General features: G+C 34.5%; 1 protein-coding gene across 1 annotated transcript; it reads right to left on the bottom strand.

Moving 5' to 3' along the window:
• Positions 1-498: 498 nt before the first annotated feature.
• On the bottom strand, positions 499-1413 carry LOC118021338 (taste receptor type 2 member 9-like). Its single transcript, XM_035021424.1, has one exon. The coding sequence runs from the start codon at positions 1411-1413 to the stop codon at positions 499-501; it is 915 nt and encodes a 304-aa protein (XP_034877315.1).
• Between the last annotated feature and the right edge of the window lie 17326 nt (positions 1414-18739).

The raw sequence follows: 18739 nt of genomic DNA, 5'->3' as shown, positions 1-18739 counted from the left end.
TTAATCTGTATATCTGAATACATTGCCTGGACATACATACACTTCACCATATAATTTGTATTCTAACAATAATTACACTAATGATGCTCTTTGAAAAAATAGTTATGTTTACTCAAATAGCCAAATTTATTATATTGTTCCAAGTCTTACCCTAAATCAATCTGATTTTGCTCATTTAAACCAGAAGATTCTCGAAGATCTGAGAAGACAGATAACATAAGTTTTTTCCTGATTTATAACACAATTGGCATTCCACTGCAAGTACTAATTATTTAAATGTGTTACTACCATAATATTTTTAAGTATACTATCCCTGGAAAAAGAAATATCCTATCCATCCAACATCAAAATTAGTGCTTCGCATGTCCTGGGTGTAGGAGATAAGAAGGAAAATGCCGGAAAGAGAGCACACAAAATACATAGGTAACCAGAAACAAAACATAAGTCCATTGAATCCTTGTCAAAGAAATAAACAATGTTTTGCATTGTTTCTCCTCTTCATTGATTCTTTTTAAGGCAGAGAAATCTCCTGAAAGGCTGCTGGAATTTAGAATTACTCAAGATGATTATAATTGAATGGCCAGAGGGAAATGCTGCCATTATGTCCTTGAGTACAAAGAAGCAATGACTTCCATAAGGAACACTGAATGTCATATTTGCCATGAAAGCAGCAAAATAAGAAATAAAGAAGCAGAAGAATGTTATCACTGTTTTTAATGCATTTATATGGGCTTCTGTGCTGGCATTTCTAACACCATGAGATCCATTTTGCATCCGATGAGTGTGCTTGTAGAGAGAAATGAATAACATAAGAGTGCACATCACAAATACGGCTAGAGGAAATAGTAATGCCAAGTTGACAAGAAGTACTTCATTAATTTGCCTTATCTTGGGCTCAGCCCTCTTCAGCGTGGCATTCTTGAGGACATCATCACTGTCCATATTTTTAGGGTAATCTGCCTCAATACACAGAGCTGCAGTGCTCATGGAGGCCAGAAAGCTTCCCAGAAGCAGCCAAGGCATTAACTTTGAGATCCTGACTTTCAGCCAAAGAAAATAGGGCTGAGTGAAGCCTGATATCTTGAGGCAGTAAAATGCAGAAAGGCAGGTGGCAAACCAGAGACTGACAGAGTTTAAAAACATCCAAAAGAACAACATTGCTGCACCATAAACTTTTACCCTATAAAAGAATGGAAAGAACACAGAGAAAAAACTTTGTACCATTAACACCATCAGCAGACCAAATCTCGACATACCTATACACATGAAAAGGAGTTGCACTGGTGTTAGCTTTCTGCTTTTGATCAATTCTTTACAGTTGATGATGATAAGAAATCCATTTACTGTAATCCCTGTGATAAATTCTGCTGACATGATGATAACATGAGGAATAGCTGACAAAGAGGAGGCCATGTTTCCTACCATGAATCCTAGCTTTTTCTTATGGATGGTGTTAAATACCTCCTTCAGATGATCTTGCAGATAGGAACATACAGCCCTGAGAAAGCTGATCTTCTTCCAACTCCTGGATCATAAGTAGAATCTTGCAGTAGACTTTTACCTAAGGAAGAAAATCAGAGGGACTACTTTTTAAATCTGGTGCTCTTCAAAAGAAACTGTGGGGATGCAAATCTTAAGATTTGAATGATCGTGAGGTCTTCCAATTACATCCTAGGGAAAATTGCCATATTGGCATTAATCAGTTCTCACTCTTACTCAACTTTGCCAAAAAATATGATTATAAATATGTTTTATTTAGATTACTACTATTTCCTTTTTGTCTTTTGTTTTTTCCTAATGACAAATGATACATCCTCAGGACAGACAACTATTTTTTATTATTGCCACAAATATCCAACTTCAGATGTGACTCTTTCCTCAGTACATTTGTTTTCCCTTAATAATAATTCCAAAACACTTTAAAAAATTTCCTCCTCCCCGCTCCCAACTCCTCCAACCCAACAAAGGTAATTTCTTCTCCAGACTTGAAAATCATTTCCTGGGATGAAGAATCCTTCATTCCTCTAAATGATCTCTCATATTTTTAAAGTTTTCTTTGTAGAATTATGACCTGAATTTCAGAAAACTACAGTGATAGAAGTAGTGCTTAACTAACATAACTAATTCTCATGTTGCCATCATCTAATGCTCATGCTGAAGAGCATCATTTCAAAAGGTTATTGCATCTTTTATTACAAAGAGGTGTTCACAAAACCTTACTGAACTTTAGGCACATCACACATTAAATGTGAATAAATTATTATTACTTCATAAATAAAATATGGTGCTCAAACTGCTTAGCTCGGTGGCTAGGTCATACTAAACACTCAACAAATGCTACCTACTACTAATACTATTAAATATCTGTTTTCATACTGTGTTAATCCCAGCAAGAAAATAATGATTCTATTAAGAAATATTTTCAATAAGACAGTTGAAATAGTTTTAATAAGAAATAAGACTTATCTATACACTGCCTACAAAAGACATACGTTAGGTGGAAGGACATACACAGGCTGAAAGGAAAAGGATAGAAAAAGATATTTCATGCAAATGGAGCCAAGACAAAGCTGGACTGGCTGTACTTATATGACAACATAGACTTAAAAACAAAGACTGCAATAAGGGATAAAGAAAGGCTTTACATAATGGTAAAGACTGAAACCAACAATAGGATATAACATTTGTAAATATTTATGCACCCAACATAGGGGCACTTAATATATAAAGCAAATGCTAGCAAACATAAAGGGACAAATAGGAATACATTAATAGTAGAGGACTTTAATACCCCATTTACATCAATTGGATAGATCATCCAGACAGAAAATCAATCAGAAAACGTTGGCCTTAAATGATATGTTAGGCCAGATGGACTTAACAGATATTTACAGAACATTCCATCCAAAAGCAACAGAATATAGATTTTTCTCAGTGTACATGGGATATTTTCCATGATAGATCATATGTTAGGTGATAAAACATTTCTTAATCAATTTAAGAGGATTGAAATCATTAAAAAATTTACAAATATGTGGAGATTAAACAACATGCTATTGAACAATCACCGGGTGAAAGAAGAAATCAAAAGAGAAATTTAAAAAAATGCCGTGAAACAAAAATGGAAAAATATACCAAAATTTTTGGGAGGCAGCAAAAACAGTTCTAAGGGAATTCATAGTGATAAGTGTCTACTTCAAGAAACAAGAAAATTCCCAAATAAACATTCTAACTTTACAACTCAAGAAGCTATAAAAGAATAAATAAAACCCAAAGCTAGTAGGAGGAAGGAAATAAAAAGATTAGAGAAGAAATCAATAAAATAGAAATTAGAAAGACCATAGAAATGATCAATGTAACTAAGAAATAGTTCTTTGAAAAGATAAGCAAAATTAACAAACTTTAGCTAGACTGACTCAAATAAATAAAATCAGAAAGAGATGTTACATTAATATGACAGAAATGCAAAAGATCATAAGAGACTACTATGAATGATTATATGCCAACAAATTAGACAACCTAGAGAATGAATAAATTCCTAAAAACATACAATCTACTGACACTGAATCATGATGACATAGAAAATTGGAACAGACTGATAACTAGCAAGGAAATTGAATAGTAATCAAAAACCCCCCAACAAACAAAAGTCCAGGATGAGATGGCTTTATCTGTGAATTCCACCAAACATTCAAACAATAATTAATACCAATCCTCAAACTCTTTCAAAAACTAAAAGAGAGGGAATACTTCCAAATTCGTTTTATGAGTCTAGACTGACACCAAAACCAAACAAAGACACCACAAGAAAAGAAAATTACAGGCCAGTATCTCTGTATATAATTTGAAATCAGAGTCGGTTAAGTGTCTGACTCCTGACATCAGCTCAGGTCTTGATCTCAGTTCAAGCCCCAATATGTGCTTAAGGCATTACATTCTCTGACTTAAAATTATATTACAAAACTACAGTAATAAAAACAGTATGGTATTGGCCTAAAAACAGACATATAGATCAAAAGAACAGAATAGAGAGCCCAAAATTAAACACATATGGTCAATTAATTTGCAACAAAGGAGTCAAGAATATACAATGTGGAAAGGACAGCCTCTTCAATAAATGGTGTTGGACAGATTGGTCAACCACATGCAAAAGAATAAAAGTGGACCACTTTGTTATACCATACACAAAAATAAACGCAAAATGAATTCAAGACTTGAATGTAAGACCTGAAGCCATAAAACTCCTAGAAGAAAACATAAGCTGTTAGCTCCTTTACATGAATCTTGACAATGATTTTTTGAACCTGACACCAAAAGCAAAGGCAACAAAGACAAAAATAAACAAGTGGGACTACATTAAACTAAAAAGCTTCTGCACAGCAAATAAAACCATTAACAAAATAGAAAGGGAACCTACTGAATGGGAGAAAATAATTGCAAATCATATATCTGATAAGGGGCTGATATCTAAAATGTATAAAGAACTCATACAACCCAACAGCAAAAACAACCACAAAAATCCCCAAAAAACAAACAAAAAAACCAATTTGATTTAAAAATGGGCAGGGGGGCCCTGGGTGGTGCGGTCAATTAAGCATCTGACTCTTGGTTTCAACTCGGGTCATGATCTCAGGATTGTGAGATTGAGCCCCATGCTGGGCTCCGCACTGAGTGTGGAGTCCGCTAAGGTTTCTCTCTCCCTCTCCCTCTGCCCCTACCTACACTCACATGTTCTCTCTCACTCTAAAATAAATAAATATTTAAATAAATAAATAAATAAATGGCAGAAGAGGAGTGCCTGGGTGGCTCAATCGGTTAAGTGTCTGACTCCTGATACCAGCTCAGGTCTTGATCTCAGTTCAAGCCCCAATTTGGGCTCCACACTGGATGTGGAGCCTATTTTAAAACAAAATGGGCAGAAGATCTGAAAAGACATTTTTTAAATAAGACATATAGATGGACAACAGGTACATGAAAAGATGTTCAACATCATTAATTATCAGGAGAATGCAAATGAAAGCCGCAATGAGATACTGTTAGGATGGCTATTATCTAAATGACAAGAAAAACATGTGCTGACAAAGTTATGAAGCAAAGGGAATCTTTGCACACTGCTGGTAGAAATGTAAATTGGTACAACCACTATGGAAAACAGTATGGCAGTTCCTCAAAAAATTAAAAATAGAACTACCATATGATCCAGCAATTCCACTTCTGGGTATTTATCTGAAGAAAACAAAAACACTAACTCAAAAAGATATATGTACCCCCATATTCACTGAAGTATTATTTATAAAAGCCAAGATATGGAAACAACCTAAGTGTTCATCAATGAATGAATGGATAAAGAAATTGTGATACACACACACACACAGAGGAATATTATTCAGCAATAAAAAGAATGAAAGAATGAAATCTTGTCATTTGCAACAACATGAATGGACCTTGAGGTCATTATACTAAGCGAAATAAGTCAGACAGGAAAAGACAAATACTGTATGATCTCTCTTATATGTAGAATAAAAACAAAAAACAAAAAAACCCCAAAACAAAACAAACCAAGCTCATAGATACAGAGAACAAATCGGTGGTTGAAAGAGACAAGCATAGTGAGTGGGAGAAATGGGTGAATTATTTTTTTTAGTTTAAAAAAGTTGAATAAAAGATAGTAAGAGTATTGAAAATAAAAAAAGAAAAAAGCAAAGAACTGGATTTGCCACCTGTTGTCCACACGCTTTGATGTTTTTTAAAGCCTCCCAAGGTCACTGGTACAAGGTACATCCACTAGCCCATGAAGGTAAATGTCAGCTCTACCTCCGGAACATTCCCTTGAGGGCTTCATCACCTTCTCCACCCATCTTCTACATTTCATAGCTATTCAAAATGCAGCAAGATTTGCCCCATCTCTATCTCTTCTAAAATGCTAGTTCTGTGACTTGTACATCAATTTTGCCTTTGATTTCTGGACTCACCATTGCCCTTGTCTATAAACCTTGATTTTCCCCGGGGAAAGATATTTGCCTGCACCATGGCCTCCAGGAGTCTATTCCCAATTCTAGGTACAGGTGAAGAAGCTTCATCTCTATTCTAAACTATAGACCAGTGTCATGATTAGGATGAGAGAAAGAAAATGGGGTTTGTATAATTTACAGATTTGTGTCCTAAATTACCTCTCTGAGACTGGATCATATATATTGAATGATTACTTTTAAAAGGATCTGATAACTGAGTTTTCAAATACTATAGACCTCTACAGAATCTGATTCTTAGTTAAACTAGAAATTACTTCAATTATAGTCTTCTATTTTCCACAAATTGTGTTTTAATTAATATTTTTTTATAATTGTGTTTCACTGAATGAGGTTGTTGAATTAAATATGCCTGAGAAAATGATGTCCAATTTAGCTTGTACATAACTAGCCAATTGACATTTACATGACAAACTATTAATTGTGCAATGTTAGACTAAAAATCTTGAAATGTATACTGCCTATTGGGGAAATTTTTTTAAAAAGATTTTATTTATTTATTTGAGAGAGAGAGAGCAAAGAGAGAGAGAGAGAGCAGGAGCAGAGGGGAGGGTCAGAGGGAGAGGGAGAAGCAGAGTTCCTGCCGAGCAGGGAGCCTGACTTGGGGCTTGATACCAGGGGCTTGAGATCATGACCTGACCCAAAGGCAGATGCTTAACAGATGAGCCACCCAGGTGCCCCTGGGAAATTATTTTTTATTATGATAAACGTTCATTGCTTTTTGCCCATTCTATTACAAGGCATTATGGAAAAGACATATGCATATATCCGAAATATATCCTATTCTAGTGCAGAAATAGGGAACTTTTTTGTATTTCAAGTATCTTCACCATGGTAATCAGCATCCAGGGAGATAGCAATCACATTATTTTCTTTATTTTCCATTATTTCTTTTCTATGGTCCTTCCAATTTTCTGTGGTAAACTAGAGTAATAAAATATGGAGCAAAAATAATTAAATTGGTTGTAATCAAGATTAATTTCTTGTAATAAAGATTAATTATAATTGTAACTATATTTTATAAAAACTACTTCATTATTAAAACTGCATATTTATAACAGCAACTTCAGAATGCATAAATGCTATGGATACATAAAACCTTAATAAAATACGAAATCACACAAAACATTTTATAAACAGTTATTTTGAATCTCATTTCTTAGACAAATACATAAGTTATAAGTTGGATTCTATTCCTCCTGAGTGTCCAAGGGCTTTCACATTTTTGCTGAGTTAGTTTCAAAAGACCTTGCACTTGTCACATTCATAGAGGTGCAGCTGGTAGCAGAGTCTGTGGGTTACATGATTCTGCTATGAGATTTGAATTTACCCAGCGCTTATTTCATTCTGAAATCCTGGAAACTAACTCTAATTTGCGTCTCTAAATACATCACTTAATTGAAGAGAAAGCTTGAATTTCCCAAGAACAATTCTAAAAGCATAATTGAAATTCAGCCACAATTTACCTGGTTAGTATTTGCATTTGTGATTTTCCTGTCATATATAGACTGTTTTGCATTCGCCCTTATTGAATCCATTTTGGAAGAAAGTTTTAGTGAAGAGCTCTTTCTCAGATCTTGGGAAAGTTAATGGTGAGTGAGAAAGTCTTGAAGTTAATAATTCATAGGATTGTTTAGAGGTCTGTGAAAAGCAGTGGCCAAATGGAGAGAGATGATTTTTTTTTTTAAGATTTTATTTATTTATTTGACAGAGAGAGAGACAGCGAGAGCAGGAACACAAGCAGGGGAGTGGGAGAGGAAGAAGCAGACTTCCCGCGGAGCAGGGAGCCCGATGTGCGCCTCGATCCCGGGACCCTGGGATCATGACCTGAGCCAAAGGCAGACACTTAACGACTGAACCACCCAGGCGCCCCAAGAGATGATTTTCTAATTAAATAATCTTTGAAAGTTTTACTTAAAAATAAATTGTCTTAAAGAGAAATAACAGTATCTATAATTTATTAAATTATATTAACAACATTTATAACTTATTAAACAAGTTTTAGTTTACTGATCTTCCGGTCAATACATATTCTGAAGGCTCACATGAACCTTGGGAACTGGTATCCCTCCCACAGAGTTTTTTGTTTGTCTGTTTGTTTGCTTTGCTCTCCTTTGAACAATGTGGTAAGGGTTGCCTGATTCTAAGAAGATGTTCATAAATGGCTTGAAAAATTAGAATGAACTTTAAATATTGACACTATGACCAGTTATTTCTCATGCACAGATATCAGCTTATTTGGTTCTCATTGATGATAACTGTATAAATGTCTTATTTTTTTAAAACAAGCACATTGAATTACTAGTACTTTCTAGTGCTTAAGGTAGGTGCTTTATAGATCACTAAGAAGATTGAAATTGTTTTCATTCTTTCAGTTGAAAATATTTTTGTTTACAATTTTTTCCATTACCCTTGCTTTGATATTGAAATTTTGCAGAGAATGGGCTCTGAAGACTGAATCTTTATTGGTCCAAATTAATGCATTGAATTGGCTTATTTCTGTAAAACAACAACAACAACAACAACAACAATACTCAAAATGGTTTTTTGGCCTTCTGTAAAGAACTGATGTAAAATTTCAATTATAATCTGTCTTGTCATTACATGGTCATAGGAGGTGAAAGGACTCTAAGTGTTTAAAACCATCTTTATATGTGTACCTTGTTCACACACTGGCGATATTTGGGCCACTGTCTCCTTGATGAGACCAGATTCCAATCGCTAGAGAAACAATGTTTTAAAGTCCATGCAGTATGTCTTTATGTATGTTCAATGTAGTTTTTTATGTTGGGTTGATTTCAGTATTCTCATAGGTGATATGAACTTTGAGCTTGGAGACAAATTTCTTTTCAAAGATTTTATTTATTGGGCACCTGGGTGGCTCAGTCATTAAGTGTCTGTGTTCGGCTCAGGCCATGGTCCCAGGGTTCTGCGATCGAGCCCCACATTGGGCTCCCTGCTCCGCGGAAAGCCTGTTTCTCCCTCTTCCACTCCTCCCTGCTTGTGTTCCCTCTCTTGCTGTGTCTCTCTCTGTCAAATAAAATCTTAAAAAAAAAAAAAGATTTTATTTATTTATTTGACAGAGAGAGAGAGCAAGCACAAGCAGGGGGAGTGGCAGGCAGAGGGAGAGGGAGAGAAGCAGGCTCCCTGCCGAGCAGGGAGCCCGATGTGGGACTCAATCTCAGGACCACAGGATCATGACCTGAGCCAAAGGCAGTCACTGAACGACTGAGCCACCTAGGCACCCTTGGAGACAAATTTTTAAATTTATTCTCTGAGTTCCCTCCACAAGTTTCTAGGATATTAAATATCAGGTGAGTGAAGGAGAATCTCAATAGGGTGAACATCAGACTCATAATCCAAGCTGCCAAAGTTATTTCCCTATGTGTTATATTCCATTCATGGGGTTATTCTCTGAAAAAAAAGTAGACATCAAATTTAAGTAATGGAAATTAAGTAAATTTTCTAATTGTACTCAGATTTGACAATATGTATTAGTTGCTTTGCAATAATATTAACAATATTTATTTTATTCTGAAAATGTATTCTAGGCATTGTTCTACATACTTACTATTGTTTAATTTTTACTGAAAAACTATGGAATTCCCTCATTTGATAACACAGTGAAGTTCCCAAACTGAAGCTTCAGAATAGTATAAATAAGGATTTGAATACAGGTGTTCTGTCTCTGGAGACCATGTTGCTGAGCAAAGCACCACATATATTCTGATTGGAATAGTGTGTTTCACTGAAATTATTTAAAGAATACATGTGAAATCAACTGGAGAATCAGTTTAATAGCCATAATTCTTTCTTTCCTTATATTCATTAATGGGAAAATACCGAATTTAATTCATTGGTTTAGGAGCACATCCATGAACTGATGAAACTGTGGAGACTGTATTTTTAGCATACCTGACTATATCTGGATGTCATGGAACTGAGGTGGCAAACAGCAAACAGAACCTAATAATAAGTATTAAATAAATATTGTAATTGATTTGTGTGTGTGTGTGGAAAGTGAGACACAACTCAGTTCATTGGAAAGTTATAGAACTCTTAGGATTCATAAAAACCTTATCAGTTAGTGGGACGCCTGGGTGGCTCAGTTGGTTAAGCGTCTGCCTTGGGCTCAGGTCATGATCCTGGGATCATGGGCTCGAGTCCCACCTCGGGCTCCCTATTCAGCAGGGACCTGCTTCTCCCTCTGCCTGCCACTCCCCCTGGTTGTGCTCTCTCTCTCTGACAAATAAACAAATAAAATCTTTAAAAAAAAATCTTATCGGTAGAAGAAAGAAATCATACCCCACCACAACCATGCCCATTTTATAGAGGAAGACATTTTGGAATCCTCTAGATTAAGTGACTTATTCAAGGTTAAATGACTAAAAAATAAGCAGAATTTATGTAGGTCATTTCAATTTCTGGGCTTACATTTCCTCTTGGGCAAAACAAGTGTATAGGAAAAAAATGGCTACAATTTTGATTTTGTCAACATTTTCAGACTCATCTTCTGCCAGAACCTTGAAGCAGTCGAGTTGCCTTTGCATGATCTATGTTCCATCTAGGACAGATAAAGAATAGTATTTCATCACAGAGTACAGCGATTCATGATCCACTGACTACTATATTGGATTAAAGTCCTGCTCATGAGCCACCTCTTCTCAACTCCCCCCACTCAAGGTGATATTCTAATGCTTATGGTACTTCTGCTTTGAAAGCTTTCCCCTGTGTATAATTCATATCTTAGATTATCAGTGAATGAGGGAGTAGAGAAGAACTTAGTTTCTCAAAGAGACTATGTAATTAAGGAACTCATTGTCTTCTTACCATGTCACTAAAATTTAACTTTTCTTATTCCATGGGACAGTTTATTTTTTCTTAAGATTATTTATTTATTTATTTGGCAGAGAGAGAGAGGCAGAGAGAGAACATGAGCAGGGGGAGAGGCAGGCAGAGGGAGAAGCAGGCTCCCCACTGAGCAAGGAGCCCCATGCTGGACTCCATCCCAGGACCCTAGGATCATGACCTGAGCTGAAGGCAGCCGCTTAAACAACGGAGCCACCCAGGCGTCCCTCTATGGGACAGTTCAAACAAACAGGAAATGAAGGATGCAATACTTTTGAAAATTGCATAAAAAGGCAAAATGTAAACTAGTTGTTTTGAACTGGCTGAATATGACAGATATGCATCTAAGATAATAGAACAAAGATAAATTTGGGGGAAGGACATTTTCATTTTTTTCATTGTAATTGAGTAAATGTTAAATAACATAACAGAAGCAGACAGAAGAAAAGTTTAGTCCAAGAGTCAGAGACAAGTATTTGAATGGTGCCTTAGTAGAAGTAAAACATGCATTCCATTACATCTCCATCCTGAAATGGACTGTAGCCCACTTTTAGATGTTTAACATTCCATAGTAACATGCACACCATCTGGAAAAGTAGCCGACAGCATGAAATATGGTGATAGCATAAATGTACCCCCCAAATTGAGACTTCATAAAATAATTTATGAGAGAATAGGTAAATGGAGCATAATTAAGTGGTGCATTTTCTACCCAAATACTGGGTGCTGAAAGTACATTTAACTTATAAAAATTTTCTGGTATTTGTAGAAGAAAGAATTATAGTTTTTATATGTAAGATAATTTACCTAAATTTAACCAGATGATCCATGACAAAAGTAAAAATAAATTTTGATCTTCATATACACAAATGGATATTTTTCAGGTACACTAAGCCACAATTTCTCCATAGTTGAGCCATTTCATAATCTGAACTATAAAAAAGAATACAACTCCAAATCATGGTTTAGAACACATAATAACAACCCCCCAAATCATGAAAGGCTGCTATTTTTAGTGGATTTTAAGACCAAATTGTTTCAATAAATTTGAATGAACATACACTGTCTAGATATTTTGACAGTGATCTGTCCCTTCTTCAGTGCTCTTATTTTCAATATCCATTCCAAATTTGATATTTGGAATATTCCAACATAAGACCCTAATGTATCTTTATATTTCCAGAAACACTCTGGACTCAAAATGAAAAGAGAGAGCAATTTGTTGGAGAATGATACATTTGTTACTATTTTCCTGATCTTTCCAAAGATATATTATTGAAAGGAAAGATTTGTAGCAGTTATAAACCAACCAGCAATGAGTTAAAACTCCAGTAGCACCATTTATCTTCTTTAGCTTTAGTATAATTGTTTGGGCTGTCCATAATACAAGATGGATTTCTGTCTTTTTTTTTTTTTTTCTTTTTTCCATGTCCTTTGTTTTTGATAGATTTTAAAAAGTTAATCAAACAAGATTTTTCCTTGTCTGAGATCTAGCTGATGTTACCTTGAGACAACATTTGTAGAAAATAAAAACCTCCATGCCCAATTTTGGTGACATTGACATTGCAGAACTTCTGATGTATTCAAGTAGTGATATATGGACCTTTCAGAGGTCATAGGAAGCAATTCGTGTACAAATGGAGAAAAAGTAGTACAACTCCTATGATGTGGTCAGGTAGGCCTTCTGTGCTAACGCAGAGGAAGAAAACCAGATTATGTTCATAACAGTATGTGCAAATTTAGTTTTTTCTCGAAAGGTATCCATATATAAAAATGTCAACACTTCAAGGAGACATACTTCCGAATCTGAAATACCAAGCTAGTATATTTATGACCGTGACATCTAAAGACTGATGAAAAGGAAGTAGAATTTTTTTCTCTGCCAAGATTACATGCATAGTACATTTTTGCATGTGTGTGCAGCAATGTATGTACTTACTACCATCCTGCTGGTTCTGCCCCTTGGAAATAGAATATAGATTCTAGGAAATAGGTTAACTCTGGTTGCTTTTAAATTTTGATCACTGGATTTTTGGAATTGAATTTTCCACTTGGGTTAGATGTGGGTGCTTATTTTAAATGTATGTATTCTAAAATCTTTAAAAAAAATAAATAAATGTATGTATTCTAATTCTCTTAACATTTTGCAATCACTGGTAATAAGTAAAAGAAATGGGGAAAGTTCTTGAGAGACTTTTCTTTATTTATTTTCGCTAGAGCAGTTCTGCCTCCAAGAGAAGATGAGGACATATTCATTGATTGTAAACCTTGAAAATTAACATACCCACGACTATTGTTCAAATCACTCAATAGTTATCAGTGATCAAATAAATATGATTAAAATTATGAAGTAACCCTATTCTTTCTAGGAGGTTTAAAATATATGTTAAAAAGATAACTCAGTATAGCTATGGATTTTATTACAAGGATTCCTCTACAAAAGGGAAAACAGAATCTCTTTCATTATCATTTTATTAAAAATATGGTTATTGTTTTTTAAAATTTCACCCCTGTGGTCACAACATAGCTTTACAAAGGTCTAAATCCAGTGATCACATTTTGGATTATGGTTAGCACCATATTAGCTTGGGAAATAAGCATCTAAACCTAGTGATATCCTTTATGCAGGTCAGCCGCTAACTGCGTGTGAACCGCTGTCAGCATGTCCGCGTGCTTTTTAGAGTCTAAGTCACTTTCCTTCTACTCTGTCTCCTGAGTGATCACCGACACTGACAAATCACTTATGAATAAATCTCCCTATTTTGTTATTGGGTTAAGAAAACTTTTTTGTTTTTGTTTTTTCTTTTTCTAGCTGACAGTATTCTAAATGAAAACCAAAATTTTCAGTCAAGGCTAGTCATAGTTCTAAAAATGTAAGTGTTTTTTTTGTTAAATATTTTTTTGCGTGTCAAATATGGATTAGCGATTAATATAGGTCTAGAATCACAGCTGCATAAACTTCCAATAATCTTACATTGTTTTTCTTTTGAAAAGAGTGGAGGGGCACCTGGGTGGCTCAGCCGTTAAGCATCTGCCTTTAGCTCAGGTCATGATCCCAGGTCCTGGGATCGAGCCCTGCATCGGGCTCCCTGCTCCGCGGAAAGCCTGCATCTCCCTCTCCCACTTCCCCTGCCTGTGTTCCCTCTCTCGCTGTGTTTCTCTCTGTGTCAAATAAATAAATAAAATCTTAAAAAAAAAAAAAAAGAATGGAGTTGCTACAATCATTACTTACTGTAAGAGGAGTTTGTGTGGCTGAGAGGTGGGTAGGGGTTAGGGTGAAAAGTACACTCGAGGTGACCAGCACTGAGTAATGTATAGAATTGTTGAGTCATTATATTATACACCTGAAACTTATATAACACTGTATGTTAATTACACTTAAAACCTAAAAAATAATAAAAATAAAAAATAAAATAAAAAACCAAAAAATTTAAAAGCGGTTTCAGGTGCACAGGTAGCACATCAACTGACAACTCATTGATGCAGCAGCTTATTTCTGTTCCTATTATATTGTGAGCATTTTATCTTGTTGTAAAATAATTTTCCAAAACATAATCTCTAATAGGTAAATAAATTTCATAATACAGTCATAGAGTAATTAATTATTCTTAATTTGTTAGACATTTATATTGTTTGCAATTTTGACTAATATTAAATAGAACATCTTTGCGTGCAAGTGTTTGATTTTATTTCTGATTATCTGCTTAGATTGGGATAGAGGAGTATATCAAAGTATGTGACAATTTTTAAGTTCATGAACTATATTAACATTTTTTTCAGAGAAACTGCACAGGTTTACGTCGCATTATGAGAATATGATTGTTTCTGTTTACTGTTTACTGCATCAGCATTTTGTGTTTCTTCTAAGGATGTTTTCTAATTTGATAGTGAAATGGCTTTTAATTTTTATTTGCATTTTTAGCGTTAAGTGTGGTTGAGCTTTTTTTGACATATGTATTACCCACTTAAGTTTTCTCTTCTGTAATTCATCTAGTTATATCTATTGCCTGTTGTTGTTACTTCAATTTTAGTATATGTGCTGCTGAAGTGAGCACTGTTGTTGTTACTTCAAGTGACTTGCTTTCATCTTTATGCTTTAAACAGTTTCTTAATTAGAAAGTCAAACTTAATTCTGTATTTGTATCTATAAGTCATTATATATTTATTTGACAGAAGATGACCATGTTGTATTATTTGTAAAAGCCATTCTAATAGGAACTCTTTAATTTAGCTATTAAGCTTTGTTTTTTAATCTGTTACCATACGTTTACATACACCATCACAGATGGAGGTCAGAGTACACTGGAAATCTGGTGAGTATGAGAGAGACATTTGAGATTGTAAGTTTTTAAAAGCTGGATTTTTTAATCTCGAATTAATTCATAAAATGAGTGACTGATGAATAAAACCATCTAAGGATACTATTACTAGCACAGAAGCTGGTAGGCCCAACAGACCATTCTGTTGTTCATAAACAAAAGGATTTTATCTACTTTGTCTCAAATTCTGGCTATTCTAAATTAATTTTTAAAAATGGAGATATAAATAAAATACATATTTTTACTTTCTTAAGAACAAATATATTATATATAAAAATTATATATACATACTTATATCCACATAAATATATATTACAAATATGTAATATGTTACATATTTATTACAACTGTCTCTATACATTACATATATTACAACCCCTACACCAAACTGATTGGAAGGCAAATATAGCCTTAAGGAGGAAAAATGACAGTGTTTTACACATTTAAGAATAACAAACAAAGCAAAACACCAAATGAAAAACAAAATAATAATGAATGGCAGTTCCCTAATTGAAGACAATTAGGGAAATTAAAAGGCAACAGCATGTTTTTATTTCTAAAATGAATTTCTAAAGATAATATCTTAAAAGATGAAATCTTGCCTGCATATATTGGTGGTTTCTCAATTGTCCGTTTTAACAAGTTAAATATAAATGGACGCCAATGATTAATGTGCTTAAAAGAAGATGAAAAGCAAATTATAATGGTTTTTTAGTAACTGTAACAGAGCGATGGAACATTAACTTGAAAGAACAAGGTGGACTATGTGTTTATGTAGGGTCTTCTTTAGCAAATGACACACACACAGCACAGAAAGAAAAAGTAGTGTTTATTTCTTATTCACTTTGGGACTCCTTTTTATTTACTTTGAATAGACATTACGGTTCTTGTTACACAATTATCTAGAACTGAAAAATAATAAATAGTCCTAGATTTTATTAATTTTCAAAAATACTGAGAGAGTGATTCTGTATACTTCATTTAAGTGTTTTCTGGGATACGTGACTGGTTTGCTGGGAAGGAAGAGGGAATCTATCTTGAATGAAATAAACAATAGCTATACATGAAATCAACTTATAAATATGAAAATTCAGTTGGATACAGACACTCAAACACTCCAATGACTTTCTTGATTCTAGTTCTTCACTTTCTTACATTCTAGCTGACAATGATGTCAATTAGGTATTGAGACTTTGTGGTCTACAGACTATTTTAAGAATCTGATGAACACTGTGAACTACCTTCCTTTAAAAATATCACACCCCCCAAAAAATTATGGGTATAATTTCAGAGGTTTCACAGAATCTGACCTTGATTGACTAATTACAAACACAGATTAAGATCCTCGTCTCAAGGAAAACAATATACATATATTAGAAGGTCATAATAGTTAACTTTCAAAATAACAGGGTTTAATATTATGGGCATAGTGACAGAGAAATCTTTGGTCATTTATTTGTGGGATTTATCTTTATAAAAATTACAACAAATAAAGTTCAATGAAAATGAGAGTCAAAATCCATAGTAGGCCAATCCAAAACTCCTTTGGTCAGAAGTGTATTGCCTATTTTCAAGTTTAATTTTATTTTGAAATAAGTTCATAAGACTCCAGTTAATTTAGTGTTAGTTGAATGACATGTGGTTACAGCATTTTCTTTGGTGTATTAAAAAAAAGTTTTTACTTTAAAAAGGCATCAGCTGTGAATACCAAGACTGGTTTTTATGGAATATTTTCTCAAATCAGTTTTTCTGCAGGAAATCATCCAGACACAAGGATGTCCACTATTTGATTATAAAAAACAGTGTGTTTGTGTCATATAATGTCGGTTCAGAACGTTTCTCTTATTCAACAAGCAGTATGGCACAGCTGACTTATTGCTCCCCCAGTTCATGTGATATTCTGTGTTGTTTTTTTTTTCTAGTTAACTGGCACATTATTGATCTATTGAGATAAATTGTCACTTAAGCAAAAATCAGAATGCTTATTTTTCGTCTTTGCTTATAAGAATTCTCGTTTTGTATGTTTTATTTGCCAAAAATTCTAATTACAATAACTTCTGGAATACAGACAGGAAGATAAAAATACACATTTTCTTACCACTTAAAAATCTTCTTTTTGGTCATAATCCATCATCAAAATACAGATATTTTTACAATTAATTATTGTGCATTGTTCTTCTTTCATAGCTAATATATGAATGTTATTTTAAACTTTATCATTAGTAACTAGGTTATAAGATAACTAAATCTGTGATGTAATAAAAGAGGTTGCTAATTTTTAAGTCTCAAAATAATGCTTGAAATTGCTGGGGCGCATGGGTGGCTCAGTCGTTAAGCATCTGCCTTCAGTTCAGGTCATGATCCCAGGATCCTGGAATCGAGTGCCACACCAAGCTCCTTGCTCAGCGGGAAGCCTGCTTCTCCCTTCCCCCTGCGCCCTGTGCTCATGCTCTCTCTCTCACTCTCTCTCAAATAAATAAATAAAATATTTTTTAAAAAAATAAATTGTTTAAATGACATATTTTAAACATAAAATCATGTACTATGGTTTTTAATCCCACTTATCTAATCTCCAGTTTTTTGTAGAGGTAGTTTGTATATACAGAATGGCACATATTTACATGGGGGAGGGATTGTAGTTCCTGCTGTGTCTGCTTACACGATAAATTATTGTACTCTGGGTCAATGCAGGTTTTGTTCTATGTAAATAAGTGAGATGACAGATCCTTTTACTAATCCATATTTACATGTATTATCTAGATTTTTACTGGTGATAGTGAATCTAGCTAATAGCCATAGTGCTTTATGGAAATGTATATTGAAAAGTTAAAAATACCATATAAACATAGGGAAATATTTTGATAGGTGAGTTAACTGTTTTTATATTGTTTGCCACCATAATGTAAACATATAATCGTAATTTAAATTCATTATTAAACTTATTAGTCCACTACACTGAAATACTAAACTAACCTTTGGTATGAAAAGAGATCTACCTAGCTAAGCTTGAACATGAACATGAAACCATGAGGATGCTTTGTGCCACGTGGCTCTGTCTATGTCGATGAGGAGTTGTCAACTTCGGGTGAGAGAAATTTTAGGAGACTCGCTTTTGGTAAAACAAAGCACAACTCCAGTCAGAGTTGGATTTACCAGGAAACCACTGAAGCACCCACAAGCTTCAGGGCTTCTTACTATGACTGGCCATTTGCTTTCAGGGCCTCACAAGGGACCCTCGCAATGGGAATAAGCATATGCTTTTATAACATTTGGGAAAGTCAGGTATTTTATCTGAAAGCAGTGAAGACTGTTCTCTCTTCACTTTGTCTTCTTTATAGTTTCATCAGGGTAAATGGGATTGGAATGATAGAAGAAAGTTTTGAGGGGCGTCTGGGTGGCTCAGTTGGTTAAGCGTCTGCCTCTTGGTTTCAGCTCAGGTCCTGATCTGGCTCCCTGCTCAGCGGGGAGTCTGCCTCCCCTCTCCCTCTGCCCCTCCCCTGCATGCGCGCATTCTCTCTCTCTAAAATAAAAATGAATAAATCT

This window comes from Mirounga leonina, unplaced genomic scaffold (assembly GCF_011800145.1).
Source record: "Mirounga leonina isolate KUSES-001 unplaced genomic scaffold, KU_Mleo_1.0 Mir_174, whole genome shotgun sequence".
Lineage (NCBI taxonomy): Eukaryota > Metazoa > Chordata > Mammalia > Carnivora > Phocidae > Mirounga > Mirounga leonina.
Note: the sequence above shows the minus strand (reverse complement) of the source record. Positions and strands in the feature narration are given on the sequence as shown.